Source organism: Harpegnathos saltator, unplaced genomic scaffold (genome assembly GCF_003227715.2).
Source record: "Harpegnathos saltator strain DR-91 unplaced genomic scaffold, Hsal_v8.6 scaffold844, whole genome shotgun sequence".
Lineage (NCBI taxonomy): Eukaryota > Metazoa > Arthropoda > Insecta > Hymenoptera > Formicidae > Harpegnathos > Harpegnathos saltator.
In genome coordinates this window covers 990,217-1,007,760 of record NW_020230698.1, presented here as the reverse complement: position 1 = coordinate 1,007,760, position 17,544 = coordinate 990,217, and the positions used below count along the sequence as shown (strand labels likewise).

The 17,544-nt window shown below is 40.9% G+C and overlaps 3 protein-coding genes and 1 non-coding gene across 5 annotated transcripts; 2 read left to right on the top strand and 2 right to left on the bottom strand.

Moving 5' to 3' along the window:
• Window positions 1-311: 311 nt before the first annotated feature.
• Parp1 (Poly-(ADP-ribose) polymerase) lies at window positions 312-4,775 on the bottom strand. The gene is made up of 6 exons (XM_025307264.1): window positions 4,498-4,775; window positions 3,765-3,906; window positions 3,335-3,685; window positions 3,003-3,187; window positions 2,680-2,885; window positions 312-2,572 (listed from the first exon to the last, which is right to left on the bottom strand). The coding sequence occupies exons 1-6, from the start codon at window positions 4,609-4,611 to the stop codon at window positions 619-621; spliced, it is 2,952 nt and encodes a 983-aa protein (XP_025163049.1). The 5' UTR covers window positions 4,612-4,775; the 3' UTR covers window positions 312-618.
• Window positions 4,776-5,150: 375 nt separating this feature from the next.
• TRNAT-CGU (transfer RNA threonine (anticodon CGU)) lies at window positions 5,151-5,222 on the bottom strand. Its single transcript has one exon. It is a non-coding gene; the product is annotated as a tRNA-Thr (tRNA).
• A 735-nt stretch (window positions 5,223-5,957) lies between these two features.
• LOC105182741 (MAM and LDL-receptor class A domain-containing protein 2) lies at window positions 5,958-12,918 on the top strand. Its single transcript, XM_011140401.3, has 10 exons — window positions 5,958-6,372; window positions 6,564-6,722; window positions 7,673-7,837; window positions 8,925-9,095; window positions 9,257-9,365; window positions 9,691-9,850; window positions 9,936-10,062; window positions 10,905-11,075; window positions 11,417-11,791; window positions 12,189-12,918. The coding sequence occupies exons 1-10, from the start codon at window positions 6,294-6,296 to the stop codon at window positions 12,446-12,448; spliced, it is 1,776 nt and encodes a 591-aa protein (XP_011138703.1). The 5' UTR covers window positions 5,958-6,293; the 3' UTR covers window positions 12,449-12,918.
• Window positions 12,919-14,972: 2,054 nt separating this feature from the next.
• On the top strand, window positions 14,973-17,400 carry LOC105182742 (uncharacterized). 2 transcript variants are annotated; one of them, XM_011140402.3, is made up of 4 exons: window positions 14,973-16,144; window positions 16,335-16,564; window positions 16,769-16,957; window positions 17,105-17,400. In XM_011140402.3, exons 2-4 carry the CDS (start codon window positions 16,335-16,337, stop codon window positions 17,112-17,114), a joined length of 429 nt encoding a protein of 142 aa, XP_011138704.1. In that variant the 5' UTR covers window positions 14,973-16,144; the 3' UTR covers window positions 17,115-17,400. The 2 variants fall into 2 exon arrangements, with proteins under 2 accessions (XP_011138704.1, XP_025163077.1); XM_025307292.1 differs by lacking the exon at window positions 17,105-17,400 and having other exon boundaries at window positions 14,973-16,564; window positions 16,769-17,078.
• Window positions 17,401-17,544: the final 144 nt, after the last annotated feature.

Genomic DNA, 17,544 nt, shown 5'->3' with positions numbered 1-17,544 from the left:
GTCTATGACTATAACTCTGATAAAAATAACGATGAAGAAATAGTTTAAGAAGCATTTTAAAGTTTAAAGATTCTATTTTTTATACATACCAAATTCATAAGGTTCCACTGTCATTCATCATCAATATATTGTTAAATTAAATAAAAAATAATAACTCTACTTTCCAAACTCATTTTTTAGTTAAGGTTTTATATTGAAAAACTGTATCTATCCAAAATGTAATAAATGCATCTAAAAAATCACATTTCATATTCTTTCCTGTTAATTATTAATATAATTGATTAATTAAAAGTAACACGAGAAAAAGCAGAATTTTGTTGCAAAATTTATTGCGTATAATCTTACAGGTAGAACATTCGAGGTAGTACAAGCTATTTGGTGTATATTCAACAAATATCATATTGTTACACATAACTAATGGAAACACATGGGATTGAGAAAATTTTCGTCACAAATAAAACGCGATATAACATAATTGAAACTTGAAGCGCAAACAAAACACACTGGAATTTAAGATCTTAAATTGAAAATATGTCAAATCTAATGTAATGTATCTTCGTAGAGAATTTCGTAGAGAATTAGGGAAACATATCCGCCAAACGTTACACATAATAATGATTACATTTTGTATTTGAAGTCCATTCTTATTAAATATCGTACTTTCACCTGAGCAACGTCGTACACAATGTACTCGTTGTATAATAATGCCGACTTTTTAATATTGGCAGATACTCCCTCGCCATAGGGCACTTCGACGCCGTCCTTGGTCTTGTAGACATTCTCGGGATCGGGGTGCGTCTGACCGCGACCCATCGTCGAGTGTTTGCCTTTTGGTAGCTTCTCGATGTAGTCCGCTTGATATCTCTCGTATATATTTCCCAAGGCGACTTCGCAAAGTAGCAACAGCCCGGTGGAATTCGAGCTGTTCGTACAACAATAATTCGCGGACTTGGACACCATGTCGGCGAAGTAGATACCCTTGCCGAACATGTAGCCGGTAACGGGCGCTTCCGGCGGCGCGATACGCAGACCTTGAGACAGTATTCCCGCAAAGTTCGTGGTCCTGGATCCGTGCCAAAGCAGCTTCCTGTTTGGCAATTTCTTGAAGGGTTTGTATCGCTGCTCTTCGCCTTGTCTCTTGACTACAAACACATCCTCGATCTCGAGTTCGTACTGCGTATGAGTGGCCGCGTGCGTGTTCTTCACGTATTGTTCTATCATCTTGAATTCTTCGCTCTTCTTATCCAATACGTCGATGTCGGTCTTCAGCTGCTTGTAATGACTATCGAGCGGATTCTCCTGCTCGTCAGTCTTATCGCGCAAAAGACTGTAGGCAACTTCCATCTCGAGCAGCGCATCTAGCATATCGCACTTGGTCTTAATTTCCTCCAATGTTTCGAGAGGCTTCAGCTCGGAAATGCCGTAATTGTGAGGTATTAGGGTGTAAAATTTGTTGGAAGCGTCTATCAACGTGATACGATCTGTACTGCCGCTTTTCTTCAGCTCATTTTGCAGCATCGTTAAGACCCCGTACGCTTCCTGAATTTGTTTCTGGGACAATTTTCCGAGCGGCATTTTATCCATATCTATCTCAAACTCCAACATAACTCTCTTCATTGAAGCCACATCGAAAATAAGGCGCATTAGATCTTGAATGGGTTGCTGCAAGTTGCTCTTGATATCTGAATCTAAAGAGGCGATCTCCTCGTCTCCGTGATCTAGTTCGATCGGACACATCCGGTTCGGTACCTTGACAAAGTGTTCTCTAGTCTTCCACTGATTGCCAGATTTCTCTTCGAACAACGCCTCGAACTGTTTTATACATTGCTCTAAGGACAACGAGTCTTCTAGTTTCGTGCCGCCAATTGTAGTGCCAATTCGACCCCAACTTCTGAACAAGTAATATCTCTTACTATTGTCGTGTTCTAAAATTTGTAGCTTGTAATAACTGTTCTTCTTCGACTGTATGTCCGTCAGCCCTAATGTTATGTCGTACGTGTCTTTGCCTTTCTGATAGATATGCGTACAGTCATCCATGCCGCTGTCAGGATCGACAGCGCCACCACTTTTTACTCGTAATTTCACCTTGCCGGACTTCTCAAACTTGCTCTTACTTTTGGAAGCGTTGGATTTCTCGACAACGTTCGAAATTCTGGCATTTATGTCACCACCCCAGCTTGAGATAGTTTTCTTCTTTAGGAGCATAATGGGCGCATCTGTGTACTCCTTTGCTTCCTCCACAAAATTCTCCGTTATTACGTGAATGTCAAGTGCTTTAACATCCTCCATTCTTTTGCTCATCTTCTCCACTTCTTTCGGATTCGAAATTACGGCGGCCAAATCTTTGTGAATTTTCGTTCCAACAGTACCACCTAAGAGCAGAATATCCTTCTTCAACTCTTCTCTATCCTTTTCTATACGACCCAATATAACAAACTGCATGTTCTTCAAAGGACGTGGCTTTCCTTGAACTTTCGGCCCATCTACCTTATCTTCTTCTTTCTTCACGGAACTTGAAGAAGATGGTGCCGTAACTTGAAACAGTCGCTTTTTTACCTTAGACTTGTACGATCTGAAAGCGAATTAAGAGAATGTAAAAATTCAGCTTCATAATGCACTTTTTCTCTACCGAATGACAGAATATAAGTTATTCTCATCAATACATCCACAAAAGCTTACTCAATTGGAAAATCTTCCTTCATATCACTTGGTATTTCAGACTTTTTTCTTTTTGGTTCCTGTGTAACGTATTCGCATTTAGTCCATTCCGTTATATTGCCAGTGCATTTGTAACCCAACCCAGTATTATATAAAAGTTGTCCTTTACACTTTGGACAGGGCTCCAAAGCTCCAAAGTACAATATATCAGACAAAAGGCTTAAAATCTATGATTAAAAATGAAAGTAATACAATAAATGGAAAAATGTGTTATGTAACATATAATTTCACAAAAAAGAAAAGTATTGTAGTATCAGAATAAATGTGTATCGCAAGATACTTACATTTGATGTGCCAGATGGAACTTGTTGGTGGTTTTTTTTCAATATTGCAATTAATTCTTTTTTTCTTAGACTCGATATCTTATCTTGTATAACATACAAATCTTTGTTCTGTTTCTTTCTCATTTTCTCTCCTTCAATATCTTCTGGCTCATCTTTAATCTTTTTGACAGGAGGTGGGATGTCATCTGGAATTATAATTAAGAATGCAACAGAAATTCTATTAATCCAACTTATTAAAAGGAAAAAAGAATATTTAAACAAGAATGCAAGTAGTTTTCAGACATCTTCACTGCAAATAAAATTTTACCAAGTGCATTCTGCTCTTTTCTTACCTTGATTTATTTTATTCAATGCAGCTTTGACAGTTTCTTGATCTTCTTTAGAAAGATCTTTTATACCTGGGAGCTCACTTCCTTCTCCATAATACCCTAAATCTACTCTTAATTTTGCAAAACATTCCACATGGTACCATCTATCTATGCCACCATATTTCTTGGCTTCATCAGTTTCATAATCCTTCTTTGATATTCTTACTTCCTCTTTTATTATCTTCTCTTCGCATCCTTTGCAAGTAGATCTGCTAGACTTGGCATATTCCACTTTGAAGTCACCAGAACCACTTTTTGTAGCATTTGCCCTCTTTCTTCCTTTTCCGGACACAGGAGGTGCTTTAAGAGCTTCCTCTGTAGTTAAAAATTTAAGAAATAAATAACACAATAAAAAGTAAATTATGAAATTATGTATTTTGATCAAAATATGTACCAAGTCTCTTTTTAAGTACTTCCTGATCTTTATCTCGAATCTGATCAAAGCATGCTATATCAGCGGTAGACTTTGGCCTTTGTTTCAGGAAAAAACACTTAGAATGATACCATTTAGGTATTTTACCATCGTGGACTGGGCTCTGAAAAATCAAGAAGATATTTCTACAGCAATATGTTAAAAATAAAGCAAATAGCTAAACTGTTTATTTAATAAAACATAGTTAATCATGTTTACTTGGTATGTCGCTTTTAAAAGTAATATCAGATGATACAAAATTAAAACATGTTAATGTAAAGAAAATACCACTTATCATGTCAAAAACTGAAAATAAAAAATAATTTACTTAAATTAGTTTACTTAAATTATTAAATTAGTTTGTAAATTATATTATAACCTTAGTAGTTGTATTATAACCTATATTTTAGGTATGTTGCAAAAGGTAGACAATAATATGTAAAAAAGCAATTTATTAATCTGACATGTACCATTTGATGTGACAATTATATCCATGATGGTGTTTATGTATTCTATCATAACTGGATTAAGAATAAAACAATAATTCAATTTACGTGTAGTTTCTCTACACGTGCACAGAGTACGACTTATCATAAAATTGTCGGAATTAACAATATCACAACGGAAAGGATGGCATTATCAACACCGGAATGTGTGTTATTTTCTACGCATAAAAGAATTGCGCAATTTTTCTTTGTGCACATGAAATTGTTACCTGGACTACAGCGGCTAGTCTCAGACTTGACTTGCCGATCAATGTTTTGCATCCTTGGCAACTAGAACGATTGCTCTTAGCATACTCCACTAAATACGGCAAATCGTCATCCATCTCGTCCACCACCGTTTGTCACTTTGAATCGTGAAAACAATACGCCTTGCAAGATGCCGGCTGCTGTCGCAACACCTCTGAACTGGTCGCCTCCGGCTGAATAATGGTTTGGCGCTTATATCCTCGGCGCCAAAATGGTTGAACAGAAGAAAACTGTACTCTTTCAATTGCACTTTTTGTGCCTTCTTTCAAGATATTTCTCCAAACTACAAATAATGCATATACACATACACGTATATACACACATATATATATATATATATATTTATTTATTTCATTTTAAGTTTACACAAAAAGAGTGTAATATAATCAACTTTTTAAAATCAAACTTCTGAGAATTCAAAATTTTGACGTCGGAACTTTTAAATTTAAAATTATTTACTTCACTCTTTAATATCCAAACATAAATATAAAATTTAAACTGTTGATATAAAGTATTATTAATCATTCTCGGTATATTTACAACTATTACTGAGAAAAAAAAACAAAAATATAGAGAACGTATAAAAAAATTTAACAAAAGTACGAAAAAATTAAACTGCCTCCTGTGAGGTTTGAACTCACGACCCCTGGTTTACGAGACCAGTGCTCTACCACTGAGCTAAAGAGGCTTCGGTTCGTCTTTTTCTTAGGAAAATACAAATATTAATTTGATCAACAGTAATTTTCAGATAAAATTTGAAAATAATTTTACTCATAGAATTGTACAATTATATTTTATAAAAAGACGTCTGAAATTTTAATTAATTTACTTATCAACCTTATTCATCGTCATAGTGCTATTTACGCTATTATAATAATATAAAAATGATATATATATATATATATATATAATAAAATAATTGAATTTTATTTAGAATTGGGTATATATAATAAAAAATTTTTATTATATATATCCACAATAAAGATTTTATGTATCAGACACATTCAAATACCTGCCATATATGTATACAATATTAAAAGAATAAAGATCTTAACAGAGTAAAGCGCCCAATAAGCAGGGCTAATTATTTATCGATACGATTAGCGGATTTGATTCTACACATAGCATAGAGGTTTCGCCGAGATCGCAAAGTATACGCAATAATTGAGCCTTCGAATCACCAATCACTTACCAAGCACTTTTGTCCCGCTGAACCCAGTCGTGGAGCCGTAAGGCCACCTTGCTTGCTGACGCCAGACATGCTTCTTGTGAAATGCAAGCCAGGAAATATTTCTCAAGGCCTGGTGCGCATTGCTCGGTGAAGATAAAGCACCGGAAAACGATAGGGCTATCATTCTCAACTAACGGATGCCGCGTCGCCGCCCTCATTGCCGAGAAATCAAAAGTTCGGAGAAGGTTGAATCCTGGTCTCTCCAGTCCTGTTATTACCGTGCTTAACGGCGTAGATCCTATTTCCCTCCGGCTTTAATTTTTTATTAGTCGCGACATATATTCGCGTACATTCACCATTTTTCTTCGTCGCGCTTTCTTCTTGGATCTCCCGTCATCGTCCGTGCAGTTGAACGTGATTGAGTATTAGTGAATGTGTCAGGAAGTATGTAAATTCGAAAGCATCTCCCAATCCCTTGAAACGTGTCACTTGTGACAATTATCTCACGAGGAAAGGAAAGCTTAAACGAGTCTCACGCCCCGCTACGCCGTGAGTTTCGTACTTGAGAGCGATACCTTCTACATCAGGATGAAGTATTCCCCTTCGATTTTGCTGTTATCCATATTCCTCGGCCTATATGTCGTCTGTTGGTCATCGCAGAGCAATAGTAAGCAGAAATAATGAAACCATATTGTCTCGGTATTTACACTTGCAGGATCACGGATTTTTTGGGAAAATTCCACCCTCTGGATATTCTTCGGTGAAGTTCTATTCGGATTTCGGTGCTTTTCAGCGGAGCTTTTAAAATCTCGGTAGATTTCTTCTTCGGACCTATGAATGCCCATCTTTCCTTTTTAGTGCGATGTCCTCCGGTACACTTGAAAAACGGGAAAGTACGTATCAGGGCGAGAGGTCGGATTATGAGATACGACTGTTTTGAAGGATACCTCCTCGTGGGCAACAAATACACTTCGTGTATGCATGGCAATTGGGACACACCTGTTCCTGTGTGCGTGAGTAAGTAGAGTCTATAGCCCTAAACACAATGCCAGGCAACAGGCAATAAGAATAAAAATAGACCAATCACAATAGATTATTCTTGTAATAGTCGATTGTGATTGGTCTATTTTTATTCTTATTGCCTGTTACCTGGCATTGTGTTTAGGGCTTAAAGTGGAGCTTAATGGATGGAAAGCCATCGTCAATGGATCCTGCGCGTAAAGTGACGCGATATCGCAAAACCCGCTTTAGACGCTTTTAAGCTTGAATCCCTTCCGAGCACGAGAACGCGCGTAAATGAAATCGCAGTTCGATAACTGGCCGAACAAAAACTCGCTGACAAAAAAGGATATCTTTGTTATCGCACCCGACAACATTTAGATCTGCGTTTACCGTGCAGCGTGTTTCAACGGACTTTCTATTCACCAGCGACTGTTTTAACAAGACTCGCTGTGACATGCACACATGTAATCATTTTTGAAACTTTGATGTAACAAAACAATCAATCTGTTCACCAATATACTTTGTCCGTTACGTTCTTCCATTGTTATTAAACATTGCTGCAGTCTTGTGAATGTAAGTAATTGCTTGTTTTACATACGTTGACATTCACCGCACAACGGTTATCGGTGAATGTGTTAAAACTCGGTTGAGATAGCCGGTTCGATGGACCGAATGAAACTTTTCTACAGCAATGTTTCTGCTGCTGCAATCGAACTCTCGCCTGAAAACAGAGAATTAATTAGACGAACGTTAATTAGACCAACCGAGTATTTCTTTTCCACGTGTATGCGCGAGACGATATCAGCATGATAACGAGATAACAGCAACGCAGTTATAAATGGTCTCCCTCTTCCCCTCCGCCTGCTGCTGAGCTATAATGAATCATCATTGTGCGAAAAATATTGCGACGAAACAAAGAGAAATGAGCGGGACCAATTTGTTTACATATGCGTCACGTTGTTTAGGCACAAAATGCACTCCGCCGCCAAGACCGCCTCACATGTTTATGGTCTCAAAAGCGCGCGGAGGGATACTGATGTTCTTTTGCGAACCCGGCTACAGCCTAATCGGCTCAGCTGAGATATACTGCGATGGACGCAATTGGAACTCATCGGTTCCTTCTTGCCAAGGTAACACGTGCGATATTTCTGCAGGGTGAGAAAGTTACTTTGTAAAAGTATCTAGTTACAGTTACAATTTTTTCACTGAAAAGGTAACTAATTACAGTTGCAAGTTACTGACCTTCAAAAATAACATGTTACAGTTACAGTTATTTAGAAAATAAGGAGTCGTTACTCCTTTTCAGTTACTATTTTTTACAATAATTGTGCTATTATTTTAAATTTCATAATTGTGTAAATTCCTTCAATTTGATATAAAAGTAGTTTGTTGATTATTATGTTCCTCATATAATTTTTACAAATTACATTTATTGATTTAAATAAGCAATTCATAATTATTCTTTAGGACTATTAATAACGACTGAGCGGAGAGATGCCCAGTTGTTATCGTATCCAAGTTTTCGCTGTAACTTGAATATTTCTACATATACTGGCTATGGCATTTTACAATCCTTCTCCGAAGATCGAGATGTTTGATCTATTGCTTGAATTTTTTATATAACTGAACCCACGTAGCGCATTTCACGCTGAATGCAGGTTAACAAATAAGGACTGGCGACAGAAATATCTAATAGACGTACAATTTTTTGGAAAGAAATACAAGTTGTGTTCGGAAAGGAGATTATCAGCGCTATTGCGTCATTTTATTCTTGTTTTATATCCAATGAACGATAAAAATAGATGACGCAATAGCGCGTTTTCCAGATGCAGCCAGAATAACTATAAGCTTATTGAATGTCAAGCGTCGTGTTATCGTGTTAGTCAGCCAGAAACTTAAGTTTGAAATATATAAAGTAACTGCTAAATTAGTTATTAGTTATCAAACAAATTTAATCAAGTTAAGTTACAGTTATAGACAGAAAAAAGGAACGGAGTTAAGTTAGAGTTACCAAAAAAGTGAAAATAACTGTAACTGTAACTGTAACTTCGTCACAAGTAACGAGTTACTCCCCAACCCTGTATTTCTGTTATCCTGGCTCAATTACTTCCCGCCTTATCGATCCACAGCGAATAAGTCTTGTGCATCGTTTTTATTTAACTTGAATTTGTTTTTGTCTGACGACAACGCCATTGGCGGTTCACCTCTCACGGAAAGACTCGAATATACCCCCGCCGACAAAGTGCGACTTCGAGGATCGGGATCTCTGCATGTGGCAGCCGGATCCGCATCACGACTTCGACTGGAAACGCCATAATTTTGCGACATCGAGTGCGATCATCAGCACCGGTCCCACGCATGACCATACCCTAGGGCCTGGAAATGACGGTACGTATCCTCGTATAATAAGAACGTGAGCTCTGCTCAACTAGCTACCTCGCCGTAGCGCCGTGCCATCGGCGGACTGCAAGGTGTCAAGTGGGAGAAAACTTACTTGTGACATGTGTCTGTAATACGTGCGAATGTACACACGCTTGAGCTGATTTCAGGTCACTATCTTTTTACCGAGGCATCCGGGCAACTGGTGAACGATACGGCAAGAATCATATCTCCTCTATACAATTCTTCCCTCACCGAGTCGGGATGTTTTTCATTCTGGTGAGCGCGTAATTAAGTAGAAATTAGAACGCGTTTCTTCGGCCCGTAGCGCAAACCCCGCATTATTTTCTTTTCTATCATATTTCCTGCGTTGTTTACCGCGGAGTCACGTTTCGAAATATTTCCGCATAAACGTGGACGATTGGACAATTGGACTCGTGAGTGAATCTGTCGACGCGAGGAAGGAAATTCTGACGGCTCGTTAGACGCTTAATTTGCATCTTGTCAAAGTGAATTATTCGGTACTCTGGACTTCTCTCTCGCGTTTTTCTCTTCGACCAATTTTTCATAAATCCATTGGACACGTTGCTGCGTTTGTTGACAGGTATCACATGTACGGAGGAATCACGATCGGTAGGTTAAATGTATATTTCAAATACGAGACGAATAATACGTGGCTATTGATGTTCAACAAGGAGGGAGATCAGGGGAATCAATGGTTGCAGGGTATCTTCAATCTGCCGAAAAGTAACGTTAGCTTTCAGGTTAGCGCTCTTGTCATTTTGTTTAGTGCATGCCTTCCGAGATAATAAAATCCACTTAGTTACACGCTATAAAAATCTTTCGCAGATTATTATAGAGGGTGTACGAGGTCTCACCTACATAAGTGATATCGCGATCGACGACGTGGCTATATTACAAGGAGACGAGTGCGTCGTTAAGAACAATATCACCGGTGTAACTGTGGGCGATGATGGTGAGCTTTTTACTTATCCAATTTACTTATCCAATTAATCCTCGTCGAAAACTGGAAATGTGCGGTCTGTATCTTGTGAGAAGAAAATCACGAGAGTCACAAGATACTCGTACATAGGAGACATTGTGCGACCTCATTGCAGGAACACTGATAGAAAAATATAGTTGAATTAACTATAATCTCACTATATTTTACAGTTCATTTTGGCGTCAACCATATTTTTATAGTTCGTGGAACCTGCAAATTATAGTAGAATAAACATAAATATACAGTCAATAATTGTCTTAAATAATTGTTTAGTTACTTTTACTACATGTATGGTAATTTCTCATTCACAAATATAGTGAGATTTAATATTAATATTCATGTAGTTACATCTGTCATCATTTAGCAAATATTCTGGTAATATTAACTATATAAAAGAGTTATTAAATATATAAAAGAGTTACTTTACATACCATTTTATATTTTGTATTTTCCATACAATAATTTTAGTTTAACTTACTGTAATTCTTAGTAAAAATATTATATGATTGGTTGTACTATACCTATATCGTAATTATTACCGATATTATGGATTAATGCTTACTATAAATATGATATTTCGGACTATAATTTAGTTACTATATCATTATAGTTCCAAATATCATATACTTTTCTCTCAGTGAAGAAGGAAAAAGAAATACGCGAAGAGAGCTTGTGCTTCGAATTTCTTATTTCTTCTTTGTAAGAGCGCTTAGCTCCGGGAGACCTCAGAGAGGTCAGCCGTTCGCCGTAATAAAGATAGCGGGTCACAAACTACGCTGTATTTCTCTCTGAACAAAAGTCGTGGTCTCTCGCAGATCAAGTCGAAGTGGTGAACGCGCAGCAAACCTGTAAAGGCAAATGTGTTTATTCGATGACGGAGGCCGTCCACACCACTCCCAAGTATGGACCGGAAAGTTGTTATTGTACGTTTGATTGCATAGAACGTTCGATGTGTTGCCCGGATTACGAGGAATACTGCACTGCAGGTAATTATTCAACTTACCTTACGCTTAATGAGTCTGGTCGAGCGGAGTTCACTATTGTATTCCAATTGTATTGTAATCCAATCGGATGTGATCGTGTTCAGTCAAAAAATGTCGAGGCAAATCTTTTCTTTTGCGACTCTGCGCTCGTTGCATCTCCGCATTTATCGCGAGAGTCAGAATTGATCAGTCGGATCAGAGCGATTTCGCAGAGGAATAGAAGAGGATGTCGCGATTGCGGAAGCAATCTGCGAGTTTCGCCAGTGTTGAATTTTCGTGGCGAAGTGTCATTTTGTTGGGGGAGATGAAAGTTGTTGAAATCAATTCTAATTGCAATCACACAGTATTCAATTTAACCGAGCCGGTCATGTCGACACTCTACGAAACCAAAGCGACGACTTCCGCGAGTCGGCAGGTGACAAGTCGGAGACCGTACAATGCTAACGGCACGAGCACTACGATTCACAAATCGGGGTTTCCCAAAACTCCATACTACATCAATACGAAGGATTATATCGATCCGAGAACTTTGAGCTCATCGACGTCGCCAACTACGCGAAAAGTCATGACCACGACAACACCGAAGCGTACGACTACGAGATCGACGAAACGAACGACGACACCGTTCGCAAGACGAAATCAAACGGGATGGAAGCGAATGACGTCTTCTGAATACATCGCCTGGACAACGGAACGCACGGAAGCTCAGGATCGATCTGGTAATATTCATCGCGCTTAACGTAATTTATTCATCGCGCATTGTAAAGAACGCCTATCCAAACTAATGACTGCGCGACAGAATTAAATATATACATGATACGCAAGGAGAAAGAAAACTCGCGGTTCGCAGGAAAACTCCATCCAGATGAATGCTTTCGATCGCGCTAACAGGAATATCGTTTCTCATCGCTGAGAAAGTCCTCGTTAATTAATTTTCATTCAGTTAGATATGAACGGAGGCTATTCTCAGTACGGAGAATTTATGGTTTCGATAATGCTGGAAACGCGCTCTAACTAACAGGAAGTTTGGTGTTGGTAAAATATTTGTGTTAGCAGAATCCGACAGTAATTTGATGTTACTATGTAAAATGTTTGCTGTTACTGAAATGTATACAGAGTTGCACAGCGAAGAGCAGAATCCGGAGAAGGTGAAGCACGACGGTAGATTCGATCCGCTGCTCGTCGGCATAGTGAGCGCGACTGTAATCGTGTTCTCCTTGACGCTCATCATCACGATCGTCATCATCAGGAGGAGGAAGACTTACAAGAGAGGAAGCGGCTCGGCGCTCTCCGAGGACAGCGACGTGCGTTTCCTCACGTCGGACGAAATACTCGACTTCAACTTAGCGCGACCTGTCGAGCACGAGGAACTGTAGTCCTGTAGTTGGACAAATTTCTTCCACGAATTGTGCCAAATTTATCGATTAGCCGAACTAACGAGTTTACCGAGCCGACAAAGTCGAAGAGATCTTACAAAGAGATTACACGCAGGAAATATAATATCGCGGCCACGCGATACGCGCGGTGCCCGAGAAAAATGTGATCGTTTTGCTTCTTTTTGCTCTTTTTTCAAAAACTTGTGTACGTTAATTATTTTACGCCAATAGATCGCAAGAATAGTTGGTTTCACATCTATGGTTTACACAAGGATAATCGCTATTACTGTCTTTCAAGCTTGTCGCTGCGTCATCGCACAAGTGTCCTTCTTGCGCATCTGACTCTTCGGAGACTTTGTATATCCGCAATTTTTTAACACACTCGTTATGAAAAGATAGGCGATTGATTTCCTTGCAAATACCGTTCAATATGATATACACGCGATATATAACAATAATAAATTATTTTACAAAAGCTTCTTGAAATTCTTCCTTCTTCTTCGCAGTTGCCGAAATCATTTCTCGCGAGTCGTGCTTCTCGACAAATTGTTTTCACTACGAGCGTTCCGGTGAGTCTTCAAAGCAGCGAGCGTAATACGCTTAATTTCAGGGTGGTGTGACCTGATTTTTTTAGTAACTAAGGTAGCCTTCGGAAAATTAAGCGACACCGGCGTTGCGCAATATATTATTTGGGAGGTGAAACACGCACTCTCTCGCGCGAATGAGCCGATTGATTTCACTCTGCGAATACATCATTGCCGAAATACGCATGCCGGGGCACGTAGTCTCGATAGCTCGTCTGCGTTTGCTCCAAGACTACGTCGATGACGACTCCTCAAGTCATCTAGACGCGGTTTATGCGGACACGTGTGTCGGATTACGTGTGTTGTAACGTGACCAGGACTGAAGTCGAAATGACGTGCGCACCCGCACGCCGCGGCGGAGCACCGGCTTATCTTCGTGATTTTCCATCAGGTCTTTCCCACTGCACTGCGACTCTCATAAAAGCCACCGCTAATGTCGATGTTCGATGAATTATTTATGGAGCTGCTTTGTAGTCGCGACACGCGAGCACTTTTTTTTTCACTCTTCCTGCGGTGAACCTCACCTCGAGTTTGCGGATGTCGTGAAACGTCGCTTTTCTCCTGGGAGAGAGCGTCAGGAGAGAACACAATGCCGTTTGGATATCGGACTCTGCACACGCGGTGCGGTCGATTTGTCGCAGCGCGCAATTTTCGACCGCGCGTTTCACATTCCCCGGCGCGCGGCTGATTCGGGCATTTATTTCCGGGCAGCGCTCCGTTCGGCAGTGACCAATCGATCGGAATGGAAATCGCCAAGGCAACGCCCAAGGATAGACAATAGTCTTGTTCTTATGGGCTATGCGGGAAAATTCACTTTTTCCTCAATATTTGCTATTGAATGTTTCGGTCTTCAGATGAGCTCTCGAGAGTTAAGCTCAAGACCGATCGCGATTTCACTCACGGTCGTGGAGCTTGAGATCACTCATTGATTTCGTCTTTAATGTCTATGAGCGAACATTTTCCACCTTCTGCGATGAATTTCTTACAGCTTCGAGTCACGAATCACGATCGTACTTGGTACGGACAAAATGCGTACGAAACAACGTTTCCGTTTCTCGAGCAGGTAATCTGAAAAATGACGGCGAAAGGGCTGGATTCTATCTCGACGAGCTGTCTATACGCTTCTCAGCAGCAGAAGCGACTCTTATTAAGAGCGAACCGAATTTCCATTTCCATGCTAATATCCTGGCATAAATAGCCTGTCAGTTTCCGCCGTTGTACCTGCGAGATATGAAAGCACGTCTTGCAGTCTCGAACAGAGAGCTAACCGCGCCGCCACCCTCACAGCGCGAGCAGGGTCGAAAAATATCGTCGAGAATAACGTCGCCGCGCTCGCGGCGGCCTTCGTGCGTCCCGGTGAAATTTCGCGGCTGTTCACGTTTCGCTTGCGAAAGCTCGTCGCGTTCTTACCCAGACACTTTCTACGCCGATTACCGAATTGTCGTCGCGTGTCGGCTCCCACTTGTTCCGTCTGCCCTGTTCGGCGGTGGATTTAGGCTCAGCGAGATCTCAGCTATTTTGTCTCAGCGAAAGGGAATATGTACGACTAAAGAGACACAACAAAATTTAGGTCTTATTCTGAAATGAGGAAAAATTTAATAAACAATTCAAAGCAATATACTCTGTCCAGAAAAATCGACATTTATCTTTGTTCAATTATACATGTAATATTATTTGTCGGAGATTTTAATTTACTACATTGATCGACGAAACAAACTCGTCCTGTCAGAATTCTCAAAATCAGAATGACTTTGTTATCTCTGAAACTTTCGTGCGATTACTACAGATCTCTGTTTTTTTTTTTTTATTAAATTATCAAATAACAGCCCGTCATAATACGTAAATAAACGGCTGACACGTAGACTACCGTCGAGGCCAGATCGTCATTTGTGCATCACCGGATAATGACACGGCGATGTGTGCGGTTTTGACAAGGTCCCATTGTCATTCGCCCGTTGTCGCATTTCGCTTATGTGTACGCGCGCGCGAGCGTGCGTGCGTGCGGTCAATGATTACGTGTATGTATCAGATCGCACGTAACGAGCTCGATGCGATTGCGTGCGACAGAAGCACGTGTATCGCTGAAAGGCGAGACACGTGGGCCCGGCGAAGAAAGAATAGAAAATTCGTTGCGCAGTATTTCACTTTCTCCTCTCTTCGTGCCTCTCTCTCTCTCTCTCTCTCTCTCTCTCTCTCTCTCTTCACCTGTCTTTTTTTCTCTGCCGCTCTACTTGCGTCGATTGTGTGCATTATCCACTCGTCACGTCGTCGAAGTTGATAAATCGAAACGACATCCGCTGTGTTCCTGTGGTCGTGTCTCTTTCTCTCTCTCTCTCTCTCTCTCTCTCTTTCTTACTCTTTCAAATTCGCCTTTGATCCGCAAATCCCGTCGTTTTCAAGTTTTAACTATGTCTTCAGGTTTCAACAATGATTACCGATAATGAATTATTCCTTTCAGCTTCGGCTTTCGGCCGAAGAATATTTCGGAGAGGAAAACAAGTGCAAGCATGAACGACCAATTGATCAAATACTGGATCCATGACACGGTAATAAATAACGTGAAAAATCTAGAGTTGCAGTGGAAGTAACGAAAGTCACGTTAACGTGACATAATGAACTTTGAAACGCAAAGACTTATCTCTCTCATTTCTTTCATCGACAAGCGGAATCCACCGGATTATTCAGCATGCACATAATTTTCCCGGCGAATTGCTGCGCGAGATTAACTCATTTCCACATTGAAGGAAATCGCTCGGCCAGAAGGAAGGAGTTCTTCCGCGCAGAATTTTCCATATCGCGACCTACCGTGACTCGGAGAGGGCAGGCTGAAATTCAGACCAGGTCCGCTGGCCGCTGTTGTGATGCATGCAACGATGCTTGCTCGGGTGTCACAATAGGTTTAATGGTCCTAAACTCGATGTTAAACCCATCCTCAGCTCCGTAGTAGGGGGCGGCTCTGGAATCGCGTTCACGTTGGCGGCAAATAGCGGAGAGGTAGGCAGGTCGGTATAAAATCGAACGATTCCTCGATCAAAGTCAGTATTCGGGCCTGTCCTCGTGGTGTATCGTCACCGATTAATCCCTATCGTGTTTCGCCGTACTGAGACGCAAGGTAAGAGTCGACTCATCCGAACAAGGTTTCTCTTCAAAGTCCAAGGATCTCGAACAGGATCCAGCTCGTTCTTGCCGGTTCAACCGGTCATCTGTGTTGCCATCTGTGCTGTTGTTTCTTCTTTATTTTTGCGTTGTTATGTTAGTGTACTATAAATTTACGATTAACGTACGGCTGCTCGTGCGGGCAGATGCATCGCACCATCGTCATCATCGCCATCATCGTCTGCTGTTTCCTCGCATTGAGAGCCGCGGCGGAAGAGATCGTGCTGAATGAACAATCGCTTGGCCTCGGAAGCGTGGCTGTTGAGAATCAGGTCGATGGCGGCGCGGTACACACCAGGCAAAAGAGAACGTTGTTCTTGAAGAAGAAGCTGCTCGGCGCTGGCCTCCTCGGCTTCGGTCTTGGCGTTGCGAAAGGGTGAGAAGTTCCTCGTCGAGGATGCGAGATTTTTCTCCGTTAAATGTTTGTTCCTCTGTATTCTCTGTCGTCGTATCTCAAGTTGATGTGCACGGTCGTTTCTGAAGAAACCTGAAGATGCCTGTCAGGTGGACGCACTCTCGGTCGATTCTTCATCAATCCGATGGATATTATATCTTGGTCTCTTTTCCCTCGTACTTGCAGTTACAAGGCCGGTTACTACAGCGCGCCCGAAGTACACCATGTGTACCTTTCGCCTCCGGTGAAGTACGTGGAGTACGTCGAGAAACCGATTTACATCGAAAGGATCGTGCCGAAGCCCATTTACGGACTACCTCAGAAGGAGTATGCGCCACCAGCTTGGTCGCAGCCAGATCCGTCGCCTTCCTACGGGTAGGGGTCATCACGAGTACCTCGCGAAGTAACTCATCATCCTCGAGAAATCGCTTCTCTCGATGGCTACTTGGACCTTTCTCTCTCTCTCTCTCTCTCTCTCTCTCTCTCTCTCTCTCTCTCACACACATGAATTTTTCTTTGCAGCGCTTGGTAAACGTGGAGTGCATTTTGCTTGTCAGCGAGACCGTCCCGATGTGATCTCCTTGTTTTACCTCGGGGTACCAGAAACAGCCAAGCACGTGAGTGCAATGTGTCGCGTCTCAGTCAGGTCGTTTAACTACGTGTTGAGCGTGAGGATGGCAATAACATTGCTTAGTAATAGTAATCGAAGAAGTTGTTATTTTTGTTACCGATATATATAGACTAATAAACGTCGTAGCCTGTGTAAATATTGTGTTTGTCGTTCTTTGCATCTCCTACTGCCGTAGGACTCTACGAGATATTGTTTTTTCGAAAATAGGAGGACACTTCGTTTTTCGTTCGGAATCCGATGCGAAAGTTGTGTCTCCCGAGAACTTTAATTTTTGGCTTCTTTCGAGTTACATTAAAATCCGGAAATGGAGAACAAGCGGGACGGAACTTAT

What these genes read in the sequence shown, in the direction of transcription:
- Parp1 (XM_025307264.1), bottom strand. Translation starts at nt 4,611, where the DNA reads ATGGATGACGATTTGCCGTATTTAGTGGAGTATGCTAAGAGCAATCGT. An exon ending in AGTACTTAAAAAGAGACTTG is followed by an intron (nt 3,686 to 3,764) that starts GTACATATTTTG and finishes TTTTAACTACAG; the next exon opens with AGGAAGCTCTTAAAGCACCT. An exon ending in AAGGAAGATTTTCCAATTGA is followed by an intron (nt 2,573 to 2,679) that starts GTAAGCTTTTGT and finishes ATTCGCTTTCAG; the next exon opens with ATCGTACAAGTCTAAGGTAA.
- LOC105182741 (XM_011140401.3), top strand. Translation starts at nt 6,294, where the DNA reads ATGAAGTATTCCCCTTCGATTTTGCTGTTATCCATATTCCTCGGCCTA. An exon ending in CCTAGGGCCTGGAAATGACG is followed by an intron (nt 9,096 to 9,256) that starts GTACGTATCCTC and finishes AGCTGATTTCAG; the next exon opens with GTCACTATCTTTTTACCGAG. An exon ending in TGTAACTGTGGGCGATGATG is followed by an intron (nt 10,063 to 10,904) that starts GTGAGCTTTTTA and finishes GGTCTCTCGCAG; the next exon opens with ATCAAGTCGAAGTGGTGAAC.
- LOC105182742 (XM_011140402.3), top strand. Translation starts at nt 16,335, where the DNA reads ATGCATCGCACCATCGTCATCATCGCCATCATCGTCTGCTGTTTCCTC. An exon ending in GGTCTTGGCGTTGCGAAAGG is followed by an intron (nt 16,565 to 16,768) that starts GTGAGAAGTTCC and finishes TCGTACTTGCAG; the next exon opens with TTACAAGGCCGGTTACTACA.